This window comes from Aethalodelphis obliquidens, unplaced genomic scaffold (genome assembly GCF_003676395.1).
Source record: "Aethalodelphis obliquidens isolate GAN/ISIS:26980383/991018 unplaced genomic scaffold, ASM367639v1 scaffold1, whole genome shotgun sequence".
NCBI classification, from domain to species: Eukaryota; Metazoa; Chordata; class Mammalia; order Artiodactyla; family Delphinidae; genus Aethalodelphis; species Aethalodelphis obliquidens.
This window is the reverse complement of record NW_020837945.1, coordinates 67,758,495-67,783,559: the sequence shown is the minus strand read 5'-3', so window position 1 is coordinate 67,783,559 and position 25,065 is coordinate 67,758,495. Positions and strand designations below refer to the sequence as shown.

The window sequence follows — 25,065 nt, the reverse complement described above, 5'->3', positions numbered from 1 at the left end:
ACTCCAACTCTCTTTATACCTTTCTTGCAAAAATAATAATAGAAATAAGGAGGCGGTAGGGTTTCCAAAAACAAAAATTGTAAGCTTCAACCATCTGGGGAAGGCAAAAAGCTCATCCACCACAACTCTCAGTTTGAAAGTAAAGGAGGATTGGAGACATGGCGGCAGAGTAGGAGTTGAGCTTACCTCCTCTCACAAAAACACTAAAATCACAAATAAATGCTGAACAACCATCAACGAAAAAGACTGGAAACTACCAAAAAAGATATTCTACATCCAAAGACAAAGAAGAAGCTCCACAAGATGGTAGGAGGAATGCATCTGCAATACAATCATATCCAATACCCACTGGGTGGGTTACCCACAAACTGGAAAATAATTATAACGCAGAGGTTCTCCCTCAGGAGTGACAGTTCTGAGCCCTGGGCCAGGCTCCCCAGCCTGGGGATCTGGCATCGGAAGGAGGAGCCCCTAGAGCATTTGGCTTTGAAGGCCAGCAGGGCTTGATCGCAGGAACTCCACAGGACTGGTGGAAACAGAAATGCCACTCTTAGAGGATGCACACAGGTCTCGTGCACACCAGGACCCAGGAAAAGGCAGTAACTTCATAGGAGCCTGGTCCAGACCTACCTGCTGGTCTTAGAGGGTCTCCTGTGGAGGTGGGGGGCAGCTGTGGCTTACTGTGGGGATAAGGACACTGGTGGCAGAGATACCAGGGAGTACTCATTAGTGTGAGCTCTCCTGGAGGTCACCATTTAGACAACAAACCTGGCCCAACCCAACAGTCGGTAGGTGCAAGTGCTGGGATGCCTTGGGCCAAACAACTAACAGGGTGAGAACACAGCCCCAACCATTGGTAGACAGGCTGCCTAAAATCTTCCTGAGCCCATGGCCACCTCTAAACACACCTCCTGACACAGGCCTGCCCAACAAGGGACAAGACTCAGCTCCACCCACCAGTAGGCAGGCATCAGTCCCTCCCACCAGAAAGCCTGCACAAGCCTCTTAGACCAGCCTCACCCACCAGGGGCAGACACCAGAAGCAAGAGGAAGTACAACCCTGCAGCCTGTGGAAACCGCAATCACAGAAAGTTAGATAAAATGAGACAACAAAGGAGTATATTCCAGATGAAGGAACAAGATAAAACCCCAGAAAAACAATGAAATTAAGTGGAGATAGGCAACCTTCCAGAAAAAGAATTCAGGGTAATAATATCAAAGATGATCCAAGATCTCAGAAAAAGAATGGAGGCACAGACTGAGAAGATATAAGAGATGTTTGACAAAGAGTTAGAAGATACAAAGAACAAACAGAGATGAACAATACAATAACTGAAATGAAAAATACACTAAAAGAAATCAATAGCAGAATAAATGAGGCAGAAGAACGGATAAGTGAGCTGGAAGACAGAAATGTGGAAATCACTGCTGCCGAACAGAATAAAGAAAAAAACAATGAAAAGAAATGAGGACAGTTTAAGAGACCTCTGGGACAACATTTAACGCACCAACATTTGCATTATAGGAGTCCAAGAAGAAGAGAGAAAGGGCCTGAGAAAATATTTGAAGAGATAATAGCTGAAAAATTCCCTAACATGGGAAAGGAAACAGTCATCGAAGTCCAGTAAGTGCAGAGAATCCCATACAGGATTAAACCCAAGGAGAAACATGCTGAGAAACATAGTAAGCAAACTGACAAAAATTAAAGACAAAGAGAAAATATTAAAAGCAACGAGGGAAAGGCAACAAATAATATACAAGGGAACTCCTGTAAGGTTATCAACTGATATTTCAGCAGAAACTCTGCAGGCCAGAAGGGAGTGATGATATATTTAAGGTGACGAAAGGGAAAAAACCTACAACCAAGAATAATCTACCTATCAAGGCTCTCATTCAGATTTGATAGAGAAATCAAAAGCTTTACAGACAAGCAAAATCTAAAAGAATTCAGCACCAACAGACCAGCTTTATGACAAATGCTAAAGGAACTTCTCCGCAGAAAAGCCCACATCTAGTAGCAAGAAAATTACCAATGGGAAACCTCACCAGTAGAGGCAAACATACAGTAAAGGTAAGAAATCATCCACACACAAATATGATATCAAAACCAACAATCGGGGCTTCCCTGGTGGCGCAGTGGTTGAGAGTCTGCCTGCTGATGCAGGGGACACGGGTTCTTGCCCCGGTCTGGGAAGATCCCACATGCCGCGGAGCGGCTGGGCCCGTGAGCCATGGCCGCTGAGCCTGCGCGTCCAGAGCCTGTGCTCCGCAACAGGAGAGGCCACAGCAGTGAGAGGCCCGCATACCGCAAAAAACAAAAACAAAACCCAACAATTGATGGAAGAGGAGAGTACAAAAAATGCAGGATATTGGAAATGCATTTGAAATTCAGAGACCAGCAACTTAAAACAATCATATATACATACATATATATATATATATATATATATATATATATGGGGGTGTGTGTGTGCGTGTGTGTGTGTATATATATATATATATATATATATATGTATGTATATATATAGAGAGAGAGATAGAGGAGGGCAGAGGGAGAGAGAGAGAGACTGCTACATCAAAACCTCATGGTAACTGCAAACTGAAAATCTACAATAGATACAGACAAAAAAGAAAAGGAATCCAAACACAACACTAACATTAGTCATCAAATCACTAGAGAACAGAACAAAAGAGAAAGGGAAGAGAAAACACCTACAAAAACAAACCCAAAACAATTTACAAAATGGCAATAAGAACATATATATTGACAATTATCTTAAATGTAAACAAATTAAATGATCCAAACAAAAGACATAGACTGGCTGAATGGATACAAAAACAAGACCTGTATATATGCTGTCTACAAGAGACCACTTCAGATCTAGGGACACATACATACTGAAAGTGAGGGGATGGAAAAAGGTATTCCATGCAAATCAAAAGAAAGCTGGAGTAGCAATATTCATATCAGACAGAATAGACTTTAAAATAAAGACTGTTACAAGAGACAAAGAAGGACACTATATAATAATCAAGGGATCAATCCAAGAAGAAGATATAACAATTGTAAATATATATGCACACAACATAGAAGTACCTTAATATACAAGGTGAATATTAACAGATATAAAAGGAGAAATCAACAGTAACACAATAACAGTAAGGGACTTTAACACCCCACTTACATCACTGGACAGATCATCCAGACAGAAAATCAATAAGGAAACAGATCTTAAATGACACATTAGACCAAATGGAATTACTTGTTACATATAGAGCATTCCATCTGAAGCCAGCAGAATACACACTCTTCTCAAGTGGACATGAAACATTCTCCAGGATAGATCACATGTTGGGCCACAATGCAAGCCTCAGTAAATTTAAGAAAACTGAAATCATATCAAGCATCTTTTCCAACCACAACACTATGAGACTAGAAATCAACTACAAGAAAAAAACTGCAAAAAAACACAAACACATGAAGGTTAAACAATATGCTACTAAACAACTAATGGATCACTGAAGAAATCAAAGAGGAAATCAAAAAATACCTAGAGACAAATGAAAATGAAAACACAACAATTCAAAACCTATGGGATTCAGCAAAAGCAGTTCTAAGAGGGAAGTTTATAGCAATATAAGCTTTCCTTAGGAAACAAGAAAGATCTCAAATAAACAGCCTAAACTTACACGTAGAGCAACTACAGAAAGAAGACCAAACAAAGCCCAAAGTTAGTAGACAGAAAGAAATCATTAAGATCAGAGCAGAAACAAATGAAATAGAATCAAAAAAACAATAGCAAAGATCAATGAAACTAAAAGCTGATTCTTTGAAAAGATAAACAAAATTGATAAACCTTTAGCCAGACTCACCAAGAAAAAAAAGGAGAGGGCTCAAATTAATAAAATCAGAAATGAAAAAGGAGAAGTTACTACTGAATCCACAGAAATACAAAGGATCATAAGAGACTACTACAAGCAACTATATGCCAATAAAATGGACAACCTAGAAGAAATGGACAAATTCTTAGAAAGTACAGTCTCCTAAGACTAAACCAGGAAGAAATAGAAAATATGAACAGACCAATCACAAGTACTGAAATTGAAACTGTGATTTAAAAATTCCAACAAACGAAAAGTCCAGGACCAGATGGCTTCACAGGCGAATTCTATCAAACATTTAGAGAAGAGTTAACACCTATTCTTCTGAAACTGTTCCAAAAAATTGCAGAGGAAGGAACACTCCCAAACTCATTCTATAAGGCCACCATCACCCTGATACCAAAAACAGACAAAGATATCACACAAAAAAGAAAATTACAGGCCAATATCCCTGATGAACATACATGCAAAAATCCTCAACAAAATACCATCAAACCAAATCCAACAATACATTAAAAGGATCATATGCCATGTTCAAATGGGATTTATCCCTGGGATGCAAGCATTTTTCAATATCCACAAATCAACCAGTGTGATACACGACATTAACAAACCGAAGAATAAAAACCATATGATCATCTCTATAGATGCAGAAAAAGCTTTCAACAAAATTCAACACCAGTTTACGATAAAAACTCTCCAGAAAGTGCTGATAGAGGGAACCTACCTCAACATAATAAAGGCCATATACGACAAACCCACAGCAAACATCATACCCAACAATGAAAAGCTGCAGGCATTCCCTCTAAGATCAGGAACAAGGCAAGGATGTCCACTCTAGCCACTTTTATTCAACATAGTTTTGGAAGTCCTAGCCACAGCAATCAGAGAAGAAAAAGAAATAAAAGGAATCCAAATTGGAAGGAAGAAATAAAATTGTCACTGTTTGCAGATGATAAGATACTATACACAGAAAATCCTAAAGATGCTACCAGAAAACTACTAGAGCTCATCAATGAATTTGGTAAAGTTGCAGGATACAAAATTAATACACATAAATCTGCTGCATTTCTATAGACTAACAATGAAAGAGAAATTAAGGAAACAATCTCATTTACCACTGCATCAAAAAGAATAAAATACCTAGGAATAAACCTACCTAAGGAGACAAAAGACCTATACTCCAAAAATTATAAGGCACCCTTGAAAAAAATCAAAGATGACACAAACAGATGGAAAGATATACCATGTTCTTGGATTGGAAGAATCAACGTTGTCAAAATGTCTATCGTATCCAAGGCAATCTAAAGATTCAGTGCAATCTGTTTCAAATGACCAGTGTCACTTTTCACAGAACTAGAACAAAAAAATTTTTAATTTGTATGGAAACACAAAAGACCCCAAATAGCCAAAGCAATCTTAAGAAAGAAAAATGGAGCTGGAGGAATCAGGTTCCTTGACTTCAGACTATACTACAAAGTTACAGTAATTAAAACAATATGGTACTGGCATAAAAACAGAAATATAGATCAAGGAACAGGACAGAAAGCCCAGAAATAAACCCATGCACCTATGGTCAATTAATCTATGACAGAGAAGGCAAGAATATACAACGGAGAAAAGACAGTCTCTTCAATAAGTGGTGCTGGGACAGCTACATGTAAAAGAATGAAATTAGAACATTCCCTAACACCATATACAAAAATAAACTCAAAATAGATTAAAGACCTAAATGTAAAACTGGATACTATAGAACTCTTAGAGGAAAACATAGGCAGAACACTCTTTGACATAAATCGCAGTAATACCTTTTTGGATTCACCTCCTAGAGTAATGAAAGTAAAAACAATAATAGGGCTTCCCTGGTGGCGCAGTGGTTGAGAATCTGCCTGTTAATGCAGGGGACATGGTTTCGAGCCCTAGTCTGGGAAGATCCCACATGCCACGGAGCAACTAGGCCCATGAGCCACAACTACTGAGCCTGCGCGTCTGGAGACCGTGCTCCTCAACAAGAGAAGCCACGATAGTGAAAGGCCTGCGCACAGACATGAAGAGTGGCCCCCGCACAGAAACGAAGACCCAACACAGCAAAAATAAATAATTAATAAACTCCTACCCCCAACATTTTGTTTAAAAAATCATAATAATAATAAACAAATGGGACCTAATAAACTTATAAGCTTTGCACAGCAAAGGAAACCATAAGCAAAATAAAAAGACAACCCACAGAACAGGAGAAAATATCTGCAAACAATGCAACCAACAAGGGATTAATCTCCAAAATATACAAATAGCTCATGCAGCTACCTCCAAAATATACAAATAGCTCATGCAGCTCAATGTAAGTTCCCTACATACGAACGAGTTCCATTCCAAGAGTGCATTCGTAAGTCCAATTTGTTTGTAAGTCCAACAAAGTTAGCCTAGATACCCAACTAACACAATTGGCTATATAGTACTGTACTGTAAAAGGTTTGTAATACTTTTCATACAAATAATACATAAAAAACAAACACAAAAAATAAAGAAATCATTTTTAATGTCACAGTACCGTACCTTGAAAAGTAGAGTAGTACAGTACAACAGCTGGCATACACGGGCTGGCATCAAGAGAAAAGGCAAGAAGACTTACTGACTAGAGGAGGGAGAGGAGGTGGGAAATGGTAGAGCTGAAGGATCGTGAGCAATAGGAGACGGAGGGCAAGCTGCAATTTCACTCATGCCTGACATTGATGGCACAGGTTCTGGTTCCTTCCTGGATTCAATTCTATCTACCCTCTTGAAAAAACAATCCAGCGATGTCTGGGTAGTAGCTCTTCTTTTCTTGTCATAGATGACACAGTAGCACTGGACTGCATTCTGAACAGCTGCTGCAACCTTTCTGTACCATTCTACGTTCGGGTCCTGTGCCTCCTCAAATAAAGAAAATCCCCTTGTCATTTCCTGCATCATAAATCTCTTCAGTTCTTCAGTTACTTCTTCTTCCTCTTGTCTCTCTTCGTACTTTCTCTCGGCCTCCAATTCCATCAGGTGTTCATTAGTAAGCTCCTTGTGTTGCATAGCAAGGAGTTCAATGAAGTCATTCTCTTGCAGATCTAGCTTGAAATAAAGATACTGTACTACTGTACTCTGTATAGTACTGTACAGTACATAAAAGCACAACCACTTGTACCGGATGCATGCACGTGACAATGAACGCCAGACACATGAACTAACTTACGTGACTGTACATGCGAATGCACATTTGTATCTTCGAAAGCTTGCAACTTGAAATTTCGTATGTAGGGGACTTACTGTACCAGAAAAACAAACAACCCAATCAAAAACTGGGCAGAAGACCTAAATAGACATTTCTCCAAGAAGACATACAGATGGCCAAAAAGCACATAAAAAGATGCTCAACATCGCTAATTATTAGAGAAATGTAAATCCAAACTCCAGTGAGGTATCACCTCACACCAGTCAGAATGGCCATCATCAAAAAGTCTACAAACAATAAATGCTGGAGAGGGTGTGGAGAAAAGGGAAGCCTCCTACACTGTTGGTGGGAATGTAAATTGGTACAGCCACTATGGAGAAAGGTATGGAGTTTCCTTTAAAAAGTAAAAATTGAGCTATTGTGTGATCCACATATCCCACTTCTGGGCATATACAGAGAAAAACCACAATTTGAAAAGATACATGCATCCCAATGTTCAATGCAGCACCATTTACAATAGCCAACACATGGAAGCAACCTAAATGTCCAATGATAGATGAATGGATAAAGAAGAAGTAGTAGGGCTTCCCTGGTGGCTCTGTGGTTGACAGTCCGCCTGCCAATGCAGGGGACACGGGTTTGTACCCCGGTCCGGGAAGATCCCACGTGTCACGGAGCGGCTGGGCCGGTAAGCTATGGCCACTGAGCCTGCGCGTCCGGAGCCTGTGCTCCGCACCGGGAGAGGCCACAACAGTGAGAGGCCCGCGTACCGCGAAAAAAAAAAAATAATAAGAAGTGGTATATATACACGATGGAATACTAGCCATAAAAAAAAAATGAAATAATGCCGTTTGCTACAACATGGCTGGACCTGAAGATTATCATACTATGTGAAGTAAGTCAGACAGAGAAAGACAAATATCATATGATATCACTTAGATGTGGAACATAAAGAAATGATACAAACGAACTTATTTACGAAACAGGAATAGCATCACAGACTTGGAAAACAAACTTATGGTTACGAAAGGGGAAAGGTGGAAGGGAGGGATAAATTAGGAGTTTGGGATTAATATATACACACTACTATATATAAAATAGATAATCAACAAGGACCTGCTGTATAGCACAAGGAACTCTCCTCAATATTCTATAATAACCTAAATGGGAAAAAAATCTGATAAAGAACAGAGGTATGTATAACTGAATCATTTTGTTGTATACCTGAAACTAACACAACATTGTAAATCAACTAGACTCCAATATAAAGTAAAAAAATTTTAAATATATATACTAAATAAAAAATAAAGTGTACAATTCAGTAGTTTTTTCTATATACACAAAGTTATGTACTGATCACTACTACAGTATTTAATTATATAAATGAAATCACACAATATATGGCCTTTTTAACTGGCTTCTTTCACTTAGCATGTTTTCCAAGTTTGTCCATGTTGTAGCATTTATCAGTACTTGATTTTTTGAAAATATTTATTTATTTATTTATTCATTTATTTGGCTGTGTCTGGTCTTAGTTGCCACACATGGGATCTTCATTGCAGCATGCAGTATCTTTCATTGTGGCGCACGTGCTTCTCTCTAGTTGTGGCGCACAGGCTCTAGAGCACACAGGCTCAGTAGTTGCGGGGCATGGGCTTAGTTGCCCCACGGCACATGGGATCTTAGTTCCCTGACCAGGGATTGAACCCGCATTCCTTGCATCAGAAGGCGAATTCTTAACCACTGGACCACCAGGGAAGTACTCAGTACTTGATTTTTTTAACTGATAAATTTTATCCCATTTCATGGATATCCAAAATTTTGTTTATACATTAGTCAGTTGATGGACATTTAAGTGGTTTTCACTTTTTGGTTATTATGAATAATGCTGATATGGACATTTGTGTACAAGCTTTTGAGTAAACATCTATTTTAATTTCTTTGGGGCATATAGTAAGAGGTGAAAGTACTGGGTCATATGGCAACTCCACAGAATTACTTGTTTGAGAAACTTCAAGACTCTTTTCCAAGTGTTTACATTTTACATTTCCATCAGCAATGTATGAGGGGTCCAATCTCTCTACATCCTGCCTTGTTTTTTTGTTGTTGTTAATTAAAAAGCCATCCTAGTGGGTGTGACATGGTAGCTCACTGTGGTCGTAGAGAAGCGAAATTTGCCACCCCAAAATGTCTTCTTTGGCATGTGGATTATTTTAGCTGAAAACAATCAAGGCTCAGAAGACTCAGGAAGAAACTTTAGCCTTCCCCTAATTTCCTAAAAAAAATGTAGATAGAGGGTCTATTCCAGGAAGAGAGCTATCATCAGAGATATCTGTAAAGAATATGGGCTAAGTCTGGTGGTGGAAACAGCCTGGACATCAGAGTCCACCCTGTTTCCCATTGTCTCTGCATGGCCCAGCAAACATTTATTTACCAAACATTTGCTATTCCATCTCCATGTCAATTGCCTTCCTCCCCTTTGAAGTTTCAAACCCCTACTTCCAACATCCTCTTTGTCTTTACCTGAAGATGGTATTTAAGGTGAGGGTTTCAGCCATTTCAGCAAATTACTCACTTTTCCAGGGTCTCTCTCATGTATACATGTTAGTTAATGTCAACTCATTATGTCTCATGTCAACTTAATTCTTAGACCAGCCACAAGAACCGAGAAGGGTAGAGGAAAATTTCTTCCTTCCCAACATAGTCTTGATTTGCATTTCCCTAACTGGGTAAAGAGGATGAGGATATTTTCACATGTTTATTGGATCTTTGTATATCTTCTCTGGAGAAATGTTCATTCAGCTTCTTTGTTCATTTCTTAACTTGGTTGTCTTTTTGTTATCGGGTTATAAGCATTCTTATATATTCTAGATACAAGTTCCTTGTCTGATATACGATTTGTAAATATTTTCTCCACTTCGCAGGTTGTCTTTTCATGATGTTGATGACATCCTTAATTTTTATTTTTTTTGCGGTAGGTGGGCCTCTCACTGCTGTGGCCTCTCCCATTGTGGAGCATAGGCTCCGGAGGCCCAGGCTCAGCGGCCATGGCTCACCAGCCCAGCCGCTCCGCAGCATGTGGGATCCTCCCAGACTGGGGCACGAACCCGCGTCCCCTGCATCAGCAAGCGGACTCTCAACCACTGCGCCACCAGGGAAGCCCTATTTATTTATTTTTGACTGTGCTGGTTCTTGTTGCAGCACGTGGGCTTAGTTGCAGCACGTGGGTTTCTTAGTTGTGGCATGCATGTGGGATCTAGTTCCCTGACCAGGCATGGAACCTGGGCTCCCTGCACTGGGAGCGTGGATTCTTACCCACTGGACCACCAGGGAAGTCCTGATGATGTCCTTTATTTATTTATTTTTATAAATTTATTTTTTTATTTTTGGCTGTGTTGGGTCTTCGTTGCTGCGTGCAGGCTTTCCTAGTTGCGACGAGCAGGGGTTACTCTTCATTGCGGTGTGCAGGCTTCTCGTTGTGGTGGCTTCTCTTGTTGCAAAGCATGGGCTCTAGGTGTGTGGGCTTCAGTAGTTGCAGCACGCAGGCTCAGTAGTTGTGGCTCATGGGCTCTAGAGCACAGGCTCAGTAGTTGTGGTGCATGGGCTTAGTTGTTCCGTGGCATGTGGGATCTCCCCAGACCAGGGCTTGAACCCATGTCCCCTGCATTAGCAGGCGGATTCTTAACCACTGTGCCACTAGGGAAGTCCCTGATGATGTCCTTTAAATATATAAATTTTTAATTTTGATGAAGTCCAGCTTATCCATTTTTTCTTCTGTTGCTTGAGCTTTTGGTGTCATATACAAGGTTACAAAGGTTTACTCCTATGTTACTCCTATGTTATATACTCCTATGTAATGTTCTTCTAAGAACGTTACAGTTTTAGCTTTAACATTTAGATCTGTCATCCATTTTCAGTTAATATTGGTATATTATGTGTGGAAGGAATCCAACTTCATTTTTTTGCATATGGATATCCAATTCTCCCAGCACCATTTGTTGAAAAGACTATTCTTTCCCCTGTCGAATTGTTTTGACACAATATAGAAAATCATTTGTCCAGAAATATGAGGGTTTATTTCCAGACTCTCAATTCTATTTCCAATGCTCTGTATTCCCCAATATTCTTTGTTGTGTTTTGCCACAGAAGTCTATGTTCTATGTTAGCTTAGTAGTCCACTAATAACTGGACAGAGGCTTCCTTAAATGCCTTGCACCAATAAGTTTGCCTGCCTTTGCTGGAGGGCTATGTGTGCATTTGGGGGCATGCTCTGGGGTGGGTGAGAAAGAAGCTGTTCGAATTGTATTAGCTCTGAGTCAGGTTAATAAAAAAAAAGGCAAGCCCTGTGAGTGAGCATTTCCATGGAACTGCCACACAGGCCAAATAGTAACAGTCCTCTGGGGCTAGGGGTTTGGGGGAGCTCCAAATCCATTCTGCCTTCTTCAGTGTCTGCTAGGTTTTTAGAGCTACTGCAATTTTGAGGTATTAGTTTTCAAGGCTACTGTGAAGCCAAGAGGAGACAGGAGTCAGTTAAAACTCCATTAGCCTTGTTGCCCTTACCATGAAGTCATTTTCTTCGACAAATGCCACACAGACTGTCACAAGCCTCTGGTTATTGCCTAGAGTTCTGAAAAAGTTGATTTTAAGACTTTATGGTAATGTTTTCATTGCTTTTTATAGGAGTGAATTTTCAGAGGTCCTAACTCTGACATACCTTAAGTTAGAACCTCTACTTGTATCAAGATTTGTGGTTGTCTGCAGTCTGATTTCTTTCATAAAAGGCCTCATTTATTTCAGTTTTCTAGGCAGGTAGTCCCAGAAAGCTTTGCCTGGGTCTGAGTACCCACACCACCAGTGCCACCTAGTGACAGTAAGTATACACTGTAAGAAAAGTAGATAAATTATAACTGATCTCTGCTTGTTTTAAATGTATAATAGGTAATGTAGTATTTACTTCACCAGGGCTGATTTGAGGGTTAAATGGAAAACAAGTGTGAGAGCATTTGGCAAGATGCTTGAAACACAGCAGGCACTCTAAGCGTTAAGTTTGTTTCTTGAAATATTACTTAAAGCACTAATCCTCAAAACATTTCCAGAGCACTTCAATTTTACCCCTAAGGTGGTCAGTATTTCTGATCAAGGTAATTTTATACTGTTATCAGGGCATGAAGAAATTCTATGAACCTCTTCAAAAGTTTTCCATAGCTCTAAGGATTAAAACAAGTATTCAATGCTGTGACTCTCAAACTTCAGTATGCATCAGAACCACCTGAATGGCTTGTTAAAATGCAAATCACTAGGCACACCTACCTCCAGTTTTGGAATCAACAATTCTGGGTTGAAGGTTGGGAATTTGCATTTCTAACAAGATCTTAGGTGAAGCTGCTACTGCTGGTTTGAAACTACACTTTGAGAACCACTGTGTTTGGGTTTTTTTTAAAAAAAAAAAACTGTGGTAAAATACATATAACACAAAATTTACCATTCTAACCATTTTTAAGTGTACAGGGCTGTGGCATTAAGTACATTCACATTGTTGTGCCACCATCACCACCATCCATCTCGACTTTTTCATCTTCCCCAGAGAACCACTGGTTTAATGTGACCTATAAGTCCCCATCTCACACCATCCTGTCCCATTGCCTTCTGGCAGGTGCTGAGACAGAAAGCAACAAAGTTAACTGGCAGTGAGCTCTACTGTCTAAAGAGGAAACAGAAAAAGAATCAATATTTATCTCCTTAGGTACTGTCCTTCCCCAACCCTCTTAATTAGAACAGAGGCAGTTTAGGAGAATAAAAGACAAGCTGCCTCTCAGCTCAGTTTGGGTAATAATGATAAAGCAAAAATGTTACCATGTACACCTACTTACTGTCAGTCACACAAATGCACGTTTGGAGATATTTATTCATTCAACAAATACTACTTGTCGGGTATTGTTCCAGGCAGTATAAAAAACAGATAAAAATCTATGCCAGCTGAACTTACATTCTACTAGAGGAAGGGGGAAAATATACATATATACGTATATATATGTATATATATAGTTAGATAGTAAAGAGAGAAAAAATAAACAATGGGGAGTGACAGTGTTTCTGTGCTTGGAATGCGGTGTGTGTGTGAAATTTTAGATAGGGAAGTAGAAGTTCTCTTTGAGAATGCACTTTTGAAGGAAGTGAGGGGGCTAGTATGCAGGTATCTGGTGGAAGGGTATTTCAATCAGAAACAACAGTAAGTGCAAAGGCCCTAAGGGACACAAAGAGGAGGCCAGCATGGCTAGAACAGAGGAATAATGAAAAGAGAAGCAGTACTTGAGGTCACAGACATACCTGGGGGTGGAGGTGAGGAATAGGGACTTAAAGGCATGAGAGGTTTACCTAGATCAGAAAATATCTCCCAACTTTTCTTACTACAACTTCATACTGGAGGCCAGGAATTTGTACCTCCTTAAGGTATAAATGGTTATTAAAACATAAACAAACATGATATTATACACATTAGAAATAACAAACCATTGTAAAAATTTTTAAACCCGACATCACTAAAAACTATATATATATATATATATATATATATGAAGTCTTGATGTGATTTCGGTCTTCATTTTGCAATTACAAAAAAATTAAAGCATAAAAAAGTTTTAGTATCATTATTTTTTTTAACATCTTTATTGGAGTATAATTGCTTTACAATGGTTAGTTTCTGCTTTATAACAAAGTGAATCAGTTATACATATACATATGTTCCCATATCTCTTCCCTCTTGCATCTCCCTCCCTCCCACCCTCCCTATCCCACCCCTCTAGGTGGTCACAAACCACGGAGCTGATCTCCCTGTGCCATGCGGCTGCTTCCCACTAGCTATCTATTTTACGTTCGGGAGTGTATATAGGTCCATGCCACTCTCTCACTTTGTCACAGCTTACCCTTCCCCCCCCCCCCAGTATCATTATTAAGACCACTTTTCTAACTCAAAGAGATAGAATATATTGCCCCAGACATCCAAGTCCAAAATTTTCCATCCTCTCGTGGATCACAATTAAAAACAAACAAAAAAACCAAAAGAAAACCAGCCCTTAAAGGGCTGTTAAACCCAGAGGGTTAAACCATCTGGCTACACTTGCAGCCTGTCCCTGGCTGACCAGTTCTGTGTCCCCAAAGCCTTAGCAAGAAGTCAAGATGAAGCCTCACTATGCCCGTAAGGCTCTGACTGGCAAATGGCTAATCTTAAGAACAGAAATCCTTAAGCTCTAGTATGCAACAGAATCACCCAAAGGACTCATAACACACACTAGTGGACCCCATTTGCAGAGTTTCTGATTCAGTAAGTATAGGTGGAGCCTGAGAATTTGCACTTCCAACAATTTCCCAGGTGATGCCAGTACTGTTGGTCTGGGGGCTCACAATTTGTAAATCTGTGCCTTAGAGTTATTACTGCTGCCTGGAGGCTCTAGTGGGTCAGTCTCGAGGCTGATTCAAGTACTGCCTTCTGCCCTGTTGTCCCTTCCTTCCCATTCTTTCCAACCCATGATGGACTGTGCAGAGTGGTGGGGATGCTTTTTTTCTCAGAATCATTCAAGACTCTCCTGGAGATAACCATCAGTGACGTTACCTGGAACGTGACCAATCTCTGGGAACCAGTGATGATAAATGAAGGTTCAATGAATGCTGGTGAGGAGGCTTTTAGAAGATTATCTAAGTTATTGTTTCTTAACCTGTGTGAAGATCAGCTGCCAGGTTTGTTGCACGTATGTTGCTAGTTATGAAGTCTGCCAATGATCTGCTTAAAAATGAAATCATGGCATTTGTCAAAACCCCTAAAACTACATCACAGAGAGCTTTAATATATGCAAATTTTATAATATCAACCAGGGTGTTGGATCATTCCCAGGATGGAAAGCAGACTGTGACAAATGTATCTAATTGTATTAGAAATAATGTGTGATCTAACCTTATAAACTTCAAGGTGGGAAAAAAGGAGCTGACCTAAGTAACTTTGGAAAATATTGTTTTGACTGGAAACTGTAAGACTAAAGACAAAGAGAAATGTACTTTAGTTGGCAAATTTGTTTCTTACAGGAGTACTGGTTAACAATTCTGAAACTGCTTTATAAGTATATACTAGGATTGAACAAGTAAGTAACTAAATGGTAGATATTGAGAGCCAGGTTTCTCATTGTCAAAGAAAGAAGTTCCAAAAGCAAGGGTGGAAGGCTAGAATGAATGTGGTGCTGGGTCAGAGTCAGAAAACTCAGTATGTGCACCTTTAGTTTTCTATATATACATGTGTGTATACATATAGAAAGATGATATGAGACAGAGACATAATTATGTGTATACACATGGTTTAGAATACACACATGTATTTTCCAGCTCCACCCACTGGGTAGGCCTGGAATCAGTGACACTTGAGTAGCAACAAGCACACTCATTGCCAGATCCTGGTGTCTAAATACCATTATCCAATGAAAGGAAGCAGGGCTCCTTGGAGAAAACTGGCTGATTCTATGTTGGGGCAGAGAAAACACAAGATGAGTCTGGAATATCCATCCTGTAGTGCCAGAAAGTAAGGAAGTGTCCAAAAAACAAAATGATGAGGGCCTGTAAAGGGACACAGAAGCTGATCTGATAAAGCCTAAACTGGCATAATCTGAACAACAAAATAAATAAGAGTAATAGATTATAACAAGGTAAAAAATATGAGTCCATCAATAAAAAATAAAATGAGTCCAGTAATAAATCATGTGGATATTGTATACTGTCTAATATGACATGATGAGAAGGGCACTTTACCTCTGTGCTATTTATTCTTCCCCCAAACCCATAACCCTAGTCTTACCATGAGAAAGCATCAAACAAAACCTAATTGAGGGACATCCTACAAAATATCTGACCAGTATTCCTCAAAATTGTCAAGATCATGAAAATCAAAGAATATGAAACCATCACAGATCAGCAAAGACTAAGGAGACATGACAACTAAATGCAATGTGGTATCCTGGATTGGATCCTGGAACACAAAATGGACAACAGTAGAATAACTGGAGAGAACTAAATGAAGTTTGTCCTTTAGTTGATAGCAAAGTATCATTGTTAATTTCTTAGTATTGACAAATGTACTGTGGGTTATGTAAGATGATGACATTAGGGTTAACTGGGTGAGGGGTACACAGAACTCTGTACTATCTTTGCGACTTTTCTGTAAATTAAAATTATTCTAAATAAGAATATTTTTAAACATGTGTATTAATTACATCTTATTGTTTTTTACTTTATACATAGTTTATGAAATTTTTATATTTACTTGATATTTAATATTTTAAAAATTGGAGAGGATTTGATGTTATCTCTATAAAAATGTCACTCTCACTCATTTGTACTCCAATATGTTTTTGTAATGGGATAGAAAAGGAAAGAAATGGGGTATAGTAGGAAATGTGCCCGATTCAGGGTAGACCAAAGATATCCAGGTGAAGGTCATCTGCCTAGTGCACCTTGGTGGAAATGAGATGAGAAAATTACACACGATACATATCTTGTTACACCTTGCTGTTCTCAAATGTTGTTGCCATCACCTGTGAGCTTGTTAGAAATGCAGACTTTCAGCTCCCACCCCAGACCTACAGAATTTGAATCTGTATTTTTAATGAGATATCCAACTGATTCATATGAACATTAAATTTCAAGAATCAAATAGCTACATTCATTCAATAGCTGATGAGTACACACTGTGTGCCAGACATAGGAAAACCAATACCACACACTCTAAAGTCTAGAACAGTGCTATTCGGCCTCAGCTGGGAGCTTCCTGGAAATGCTAATTCTCAGACCCCACCCCAAACCTTCAGAATCTAGAAAAATGTCTTTACAAGCCCTTCACATGATGCTTATGCATACTAAAGTTTGAGAAGCACTACTCTAAAAAGATGGACTTCGAACTCTGTATACTGGAATCACCACAGAAAAACAAAAACCCAACACACAGGGCCATCCCACACCAATTAAATCCCAATTTCTGTGACGAGGACTCTGGCATTAGTATTTTTTAGAAAGATTTTCTAAGTGATTCTAACGTGCTGCCATGTTTGAGAATTGCTACTTTTTAGCACAACCAGCTAGAGTCCCTGTTGAACATAGGCTACATGAATGACCAGGGCACACCTGCAGAGCTAAATACCTATGTCTCTGGCTGCATTCAAAATCTCTCTTTTTGATGAAATAATGCCACTTGCAGCAATGTTGATCGACTTAGAGATTATCATATTAAGTGAAGTAAATCAGACAAAGAAAGACAAATATCATATTACATCACTTATATGTGGAATCTAAAAAATGATACAAATGAATTTATTTACAAAACAGACTCACAGACATAGAAAACAAACTTATGGTTACCAAAGGAAAAAGGGTGGAGAAGGGATAAATCAGGAGTTTGGGATTAACAGATACACACTATCATATATGAAATAGAGAAATAGCAAGGACCTACTGTATAGCACAGGGAAGTATATTCCATATCTTGTAATAACCTAAAATGGAAAACAATATGAAAAAGAACATAAATATGTACAATTGAATCACTTTGCTGTATACCTGAAACTAACACACTGTAAATCAACCATAAACCAATAAAAAAAAATGCTCTTATAAAAGATGTTATTAAAATTTCAGGGCTTCCCTGATGGCGCAGTGGTTGAGAGTCCGCCTGCCGATGCAGGGGACGCGGGTTCGTGCCCCGGTCCGGGAAGATCCCACATGCCGCGGAGCAGCTAGGCCCGTGAGCCACGGCCGCTGAGCCTGCGTGTCCGGAGCCTGTGCTCCGCAACGGGAGAAGCCACGACAGTGAGAGGCCCGCGTACCGCAAAAAAAACCCCAAAAAAACAAAAAAAACCTTTTTGATACCTGTATAACATCAAATGGATATAACCTGAATTTAATCATTCCCTATGGCTTGATTTATTTCCCATTTTTCACTATTACAAATAATATTTCAATGAATAGTTTTCTACATAAATCTTTAATGGCATTTCTGGTTATTTTCTTATATAGAATCCTGGTAGTGGAGGGCTAAAGGATGTGATGGTTAAAGGACATGAACCCTTTTAAGATTCATTTTTCTTCTTTAATATTTTAATTTTATTGGAGTATAGCTGATTTACAATGTTGTGTTAGTTTCAGGTGTACAGCAAAATGATTCAGTTATACATATACAAATATACATTCTTTTTTAGATTCTTTTCTCATATAGGTTATCACAGAATATTGGGTAGAGTTCTCTGTGCTATATAGTAGGTCCTTGCTGGTTATCTATCTTATATATAGCAATTGTGTTCATCCCAAGCTCCTGATTTATCCCTCCCCACCATATTTCCCTTTGGTAATCATAAGTTTGTTGTCAATATCTATAAGTCTGCTTCTGTTTTGTAAATAAGTTCATTTATATCTTTTACAAATTAGTTTCCACGTATGAGTGATATCATATGATATTTGCCTTTCTCTCTCTGACTTACTTCACTTAGTATGATAATCTCTAGGTCCAATCTTAAGATTCTTAAAATATATAAAAAACTGCTTTCCAGAAAGGCTGAATCAATTTATACATCTACGGGTAGTTGATGAGAATTCCTGACTTATTACACCACAGTGGTACTGAGGGCCCACTATCTCAAACAAAACATTCACTTGCTCTCAACAGCTCCTATAAATAAAATACTACCTCCTTCCTTTCATAGTGGAAGTGACTGAATAAGTGGCATGTATTTACTACCTTGACCCCATCACCCACACGATAACTACAATGTTTCTTCCCTCACTCATTTTACTAAAATTGCTGTAAATTAGTGATCTCTTTCTAGTCATATGAATATGTCTTTTAGAATCTTTTCATTAGCTCATCTGACTCTCCTCTTCCCATCTTTGTGGCCATTTGACTCTAATGATCTCATCCTTCTACAAGGACTCAGTCCTCCCTTACATTACACCACCACGTTTTCTCCCTTCATCTCCGACCTCTGTGATCTACCTTCTTTAATATCCTCTGCCACTTCCTATTGCTTACACTACGTCAGGCCTCCAAGGTTCAGTTTTTGCCTCTGTCCCGCACTGCTCTCAGGGAGGACTCCTCCATTCTGTTTTAATAATCAGCTCTACACTGATGGCTCCCATATATTTCCCTAACTTTACCCCTCCTTTGTCCTCAGGTCTGTGACTGAGGTTCCGTCCTCACCTATAACTCAATGCCACCTCCCACTCAATAGTGCACCATCCTCTCTGCCAAATCAGTAAGGCTTCCCAACTTTCTTATCTCTGACAACAGAGTAGCACTCCTTCAGTCCTCCATGCTCAAAAATTTCAGTCTTTATGTCTTCCTTAAATTACTCTGTCTGAAAGTCATACTAACAGTTTCTTCAAAATACTTCCTAGATACATTCTCTTTTCGTCATTCTCATCATCACTTCACCTACGGATTACTGTAATATTTTCACAGGTAGCAGGTATTCATGCTGTATGCAGCAACCATGTTAATTTTCCAAAAATATTTTTTAATGACTTCTTCTTGAAGGTTTCCTTTTTGTCCAAATTCATCTGGTTCAAACCCTTGAAGGCCAAACTGCATCTCCTATTAGTACCTCCTGAAATCCAAGATAATCCTCTCTCCCTACTGCCCTTTCTCCCCCCACACCCTCTGCAGACTCATTACTGCCCCCACCTTTGCTCGTGTCACTCTCCCATCCCTTCTGTTTCAGTGGAACCTTCAGTAGATAATCCTAACTTACACTACTTTTCCTTTCTCTGAATTCTTTTTTTTTTCCCAAGGGAAAAATGCATTTTATTTAATGACCAAGTACACCAATACAGACACATACATTTATATATATGTATACCTATGTGTGTGTACATATATATGACTAAAACAATATTTACTCTTACCATTTGGGATGAATTGTAAAATTTTCTGTTCTATGTACTTTCATTAAAAAAAATGGGGGTTGCAACTTGAGTCAACACTAAGAAAATGAGGATGAAGTGGTAAAAATATTTAAGGTCAGATTATGCTCTCAGAGGCTACATGGTTTAGGGAAAAGAACCCTCAATCTCTGAATTCTTAAAACCAGTGGTATGCTGGCTCTTGGGAGGGGGGTGGTGGGTAAAAGCCCTGATTTGTAGTGTTTGCCAATAACCCTCACCATGGCAGATCTCAAGCTACCAGTGTAACATGACTACCTGTGAAACTGGAAAGTGATATGCACAAAGCCAGGAGGAACCAGCTTCAGGACACAAGAGCAGCATTTAAAATCTGTTCTGCAGGGCTTTCCTGGTGGCACAGTGGTTGAGAGTCCGCCTGCCGATGTAGGGGACATGGGTTCGTGCCCCGGTCTGGGAAGATCCCACATGCCGTGGAGCGGCTGGGCTCGTGAGCCATGGCCACTGAGCCTGCGCGTCCAGAGCCTGTGCTCCGCAACGGGAGAAGCCACAGCAGTGAGAGGCCAGCGTACCGAAAAAAAAAAAATCTGTTCTGCAATCTAGAACTTAATATATACTGTCTTGTATAAGCTCTCCAGGTGTATTATATAGGTCTGCTTATTCATTGCAATAAACTTTATTAGCCCTAGGAAGAGTGGCAGTCCACTCATTCCAGAGGTTTCATAGTGAACAGGGCACATAGTGTTTGCTCAGTAAAAACCTGTTGGCAAGACCTGGAGGGAGTGATAAGCAAAGCCAAAGACTGGAGGCATAAAATGGTAAAAATGGGCATGTACTCATTTAGGGCTGATTAGTAAGAACAAACAAAAAGTACAATGAAGGAGCAGAATGTAGTAGAAATAAAATCAGAATGGGAACCAGGAGATATTCCCAGCTTTGTAATTGTGTGACCCTTAGCAAGTCAATTTCCTTCCTGGGCCTTAAGTTTCCTCATCTGTAAACTTAGGGTACTACATGACTACATGACTTTTAAGTTATCCATTGATTCTAATGCTCTAGGATGTGGGTAAAACTGACAAGGAGAATGCCCATGGCCCACTGCATTGATAAAATAACAATAATAAATTCATTTAAAAATCTGCTGTTAAGTCAAAGGAGTTTAGGGCAGTAAATCTTTTCTGAAGGTGTGAAGAAACATTCTTATAAGACCATTCCATTCCTTTGATCTAATAATTATTATATAGAAAGTAATAATTATAAAAAACAATTATTTTATTAAAAATAATAAAATATTAAAAACAATTATTCCAAAAAGTATCTATTGCCTATCTATTATGAGCTGGACACTGGTAAGTGCTGAAGATTTAGTAAAAACAAAACAGACCCCATCTTTACCCTCATGGAACCCACAGTAGTGTGGATCAATAGCCATTTAGTTCCAAATCATCATAAAAGTGCTTTTTAGCTTAGCACAGATTGCTCTGAGTAATGGATGGAAGCTATGGATCCTCTCTTCCCCAAACAGGCATATAATCATAAAAATGTGAATGCAATTTCAGAGGTTCACAGAACCTCTCATCTGTGAAGAAACAAAGAACCAAGAACCAAAAGTTAACAACCCTGACCTATTTCTACAGGTACATCTACAAAACAGTAAACAAATTCAAGATCGTAAAAGCCTACATTCTGTTTGTTAAGGGAGTATAGCAAAGATTTCCAACAGAAACAATTAAAAATAAGGGTCCATCATTTAAAGGATTAAGCCTTGGGTTTTTGAAATTTCATTCACCTAAAGTACCTTCTTCCAAATAATATTCTGGATAAATGAGGTATGCCTAGATTATGTTTCTATCTGATCTACCATTCCTTTAGTAAAGTTGCCAGTTAAATCGTTCTTACTTGAAAACTATTTGCATATGAATGACTGCTTCCATTTCACAAGTAAATCTGCATTTCATGACTCTTCCATTTCACACCAAGGAGACCCTATTAGCTATGACAAATACATGTACACATATATCTGAACAAGCAGTCTGAACAAAGCAGAGTACAGTTCCAGAATTAGAGGGCACTGACTCATCTCCTGACTCTAACATTTTATGGCGGATCAACCTGGGACAAGTCAACTAACCCTCGAACCCATGTTTATTCATCTGTAAAATGGAGAGGAGACAAAAAGACTTACCTAAGAGGGCTACTATGAGAAATCAATCAAGTAAAACAATGTAGGTCAAAGTATTTAGAAATAAAATGGGCAAAAGTGGGTGAAGGAGCAAATTGCTTGAAGTTGCTCACAAAACATCAGACATTCAGAGATCCTTTGGGAAGAGTTGCTCATATAACATCCTTAGTGGATCTATCTGGAGTAAAATAAATTGTTCTTAAATTGCTCAAGGAATTTTGTTTTGACTGACTGCCCAATGGTAAAGTTCTTAAACGTCAAAAGTTTGGAGAGCGGCTTTGGAATCCTTATAGTACATAAATATATTCTCAAGGCAAGAAGATGAATTACTTACAAACACTCAGTCTTGGTTCTGTAGTCAAAGTCCCTTTTACAGGGTTTTTTTTTTACAGAGCAATGATTCTTTCACTCACCTTGCTGAAAAGGTTAACAGGATGTGAACAAAAGATTTTAGGGGAATTAGTTCATCTAAACTGAACAAATCAATGAAATCAATCTCTTAGCAGAAAGGGTATTTGTTTTAAAGGAAGTAAATAATATTCAGCATGAGACATGTTTTCCAGTCCATTCACCACTGAAATGCAAAATAAGAAATGTCAAGGAGGGCTTCCCTGGTGGCGCGGTGGTTGCGAGTCCACCTGCTGATGCAGGGGACACGGGTTCGTGCCGCGGTCTGGGAAGATCCCACATGCCGCGGAGTGGCTGGGCCCGTGAGCCATGGCTGCTCAGCCTGCACGTCCGGAGCCTGTGCTCCGCAACGGGAGAGGCCCGCGTACCGCAAAAAAAAAAAAAAAAGAAAAAAGAAAAAGAAATGTCAAGGATAACTTTTTTTTTTTACATTATTTCATTTACATTTACAATGTACATTTGCATTATCTCAATAGTCAAGTTTAGGGCGATTCTTCTTGTAAAATCTGAATTAAACAACGTTTTGGTACTAAGGAATCAATCATTACACCTTATCAAAGTTCATAAAGGTAACCAAAAGTGTGATTTGCCCTGGTGCCTAGAAAACAGCCAAGAGGCAAACACTGATTTCTCAGCCCCTACTAAGCAAAGGCTCTACTGGTTCCCCAAGAAGGCAAATTAAACCCCGACTCCAAATAGTCATTACACAAATGTCTACAAGGGAAACAAACCACAGATCCTGCATTTACATAACACTTTCCTCCAAGAAATTTAAAGCACTTTATTGTAGAATTATTTAAAAGAAGTGTACCCCCCCATTTTAGGAAAACAATTACTGTTATTCTGGGAGACCATACATCCCTTGCCTAATCAGATAACAAATAGGTAGGAAACCCTAGACTCAAAATTTCTCTGAGAGATAAACTCTAGAGATGGTGGGGGTGGGAGTGGCGGGGAGGGGGAGGCTCAAGACTCGTGGAAAGCTGAATGAATCAGGCAATGGGGTAGTTTTAGGGATGGGAAGTGCATTAAGAACTGAGCTCACAGGGGCTGGGGGTCGGAAAAGTGATCCGGGAGCAAAACGGCTCGTTAAGTTGGTGGCAGCTGGTTGGATGCAGAGGGTCACTCTCGGCTAGCTCGCAGTGTCTTGCTTACCAGTTGCTCGCTCATCCCTTGCTCTCTCCCCCTATTACTACCCTGCGATTGGATTCCGAACTACCTGAGGGGAAAGCGTAATGGAACAGAGCAACTATCATTCCTGAGGAGGCTGCAGGCTTCCTCCACCCACAGCGGCCGAGCTGGCTTCCCGCCCACCCCCTGCCCGGCCCGCGTCTCACCAGCCGCCAGGCGCAGGCCGCGGAGGCTCCCCATGGCCGCCTACTCCGCCGACCAACACAGTGCCGCAAGGCCGCTGGCGCGGGTAAGCTGAAGGTCGCCGAGCGCAGCGAACTCAGAGACCCGAGCAGGACTCTGGGGAGGGGCTTGTGGGAGGTGAGAGCAGAGCGAACGGGTCATGAGTGACGTCCGGGCGATGGGCGGGGCCTACTAGAAGCGTGGAGCGTGTGGGTCGTGCTTGGCGCTCAGACTGTGCGGGCAGCGTGCCCTACCCAGCCACGTCTCTGTTGGCGCCGCGTCTTGGAAGCGGCCGCAAAACTGCTGTCTTGGAGTCTTGGTTTCGAGGGCCTTTGCAATGGCCTTCTCTGCACCTAAGAAAGTATCCGTTTAAAATAGAAGAAAAGTGGGGCTCCCCTGGTGGCGCAGTGGTTGAGCGTCCGCCTGTTGATGCTAGGGGACAGGGGCTCGTGCCCCGGTCCGCGAAAATCCCACGTACTGCGGAGCAGCAAGGCCCGTGAGCCATGGCCGCTGAGCCTGCGCGTCCGGAGCCTGTGCTCCGCAATGGGAGAAGCCACAACAGTGAGAGGCCCGCGTACCAAAAAAAACAAAAAAGAAGAAAAGTAATATGCTTACTAAGTAGGACTTTTGTGACCTGTAGACCCCGAAATCACACTGCCTAGATAAATCAGTATTTCAGTACACTTTTTTCAGTATTTTCAATGAATGTGTACATGCCTTTTTCAAAACTGCGTAATTGGGTTCTTAGTGACCAGTGGCCTTCATCTCTTGGTTGGCTTTAGGGAGTATCTCTCAGGCTACCTGAGAAATTCACATGTATGCTTCCTATGTTGTTTTCTATTTGCCTATTTTTATAAAACTAAACATTTTATTATTTCCACACCTAAACACCTTATTCAACCCTTACCCCCCACTGCCATCAATGTCTTTTCTTGACATTTCTTGGTGGGCGCAAATTCTTAAAGAACAAAAGCCCCTCTGATCAAGGGTCGGGACGGGAGGGTTAAGAAAAACCTCACTTCTACTTGAGAGTTCCTTCTCGAACCACCTTGTTGGTGCGACCAGGAAACTGTTTCCCCTTTTGTTAAGTAAATGGGATTGGAGTAAAACGATCCCTTCA

The 25,065-nt window shown here is 40.0% G+C and overlaps 1 protein-coding gene across 1 annotated transcript in view; it reads right to left on the bottom strand.

The window, feature by feature from the left end:
• The window catches only part of FAM162A (family with sequence similarity 162 member A), a 36,199-nt gene extending 12,077 nt beyond the window's left edge, over window positions 1-24,122 (bottom strand). The window contains exon 1 of the mRNA XM_027106322.1: window positions 23,930-24,122. Within this exon, the coding sequence (XP_026962123.1) occupies window positions 23,930-23,963 (34 nt within the window). The 5' untranslated portion in view covers window positions 23,964-24,122. The remainder of the gene's footprint in view (window positions 1-23,929) is intronic.
• Between the last annotated feature and the right edge of the window lie 943 nt (window positions 24,123-25,065).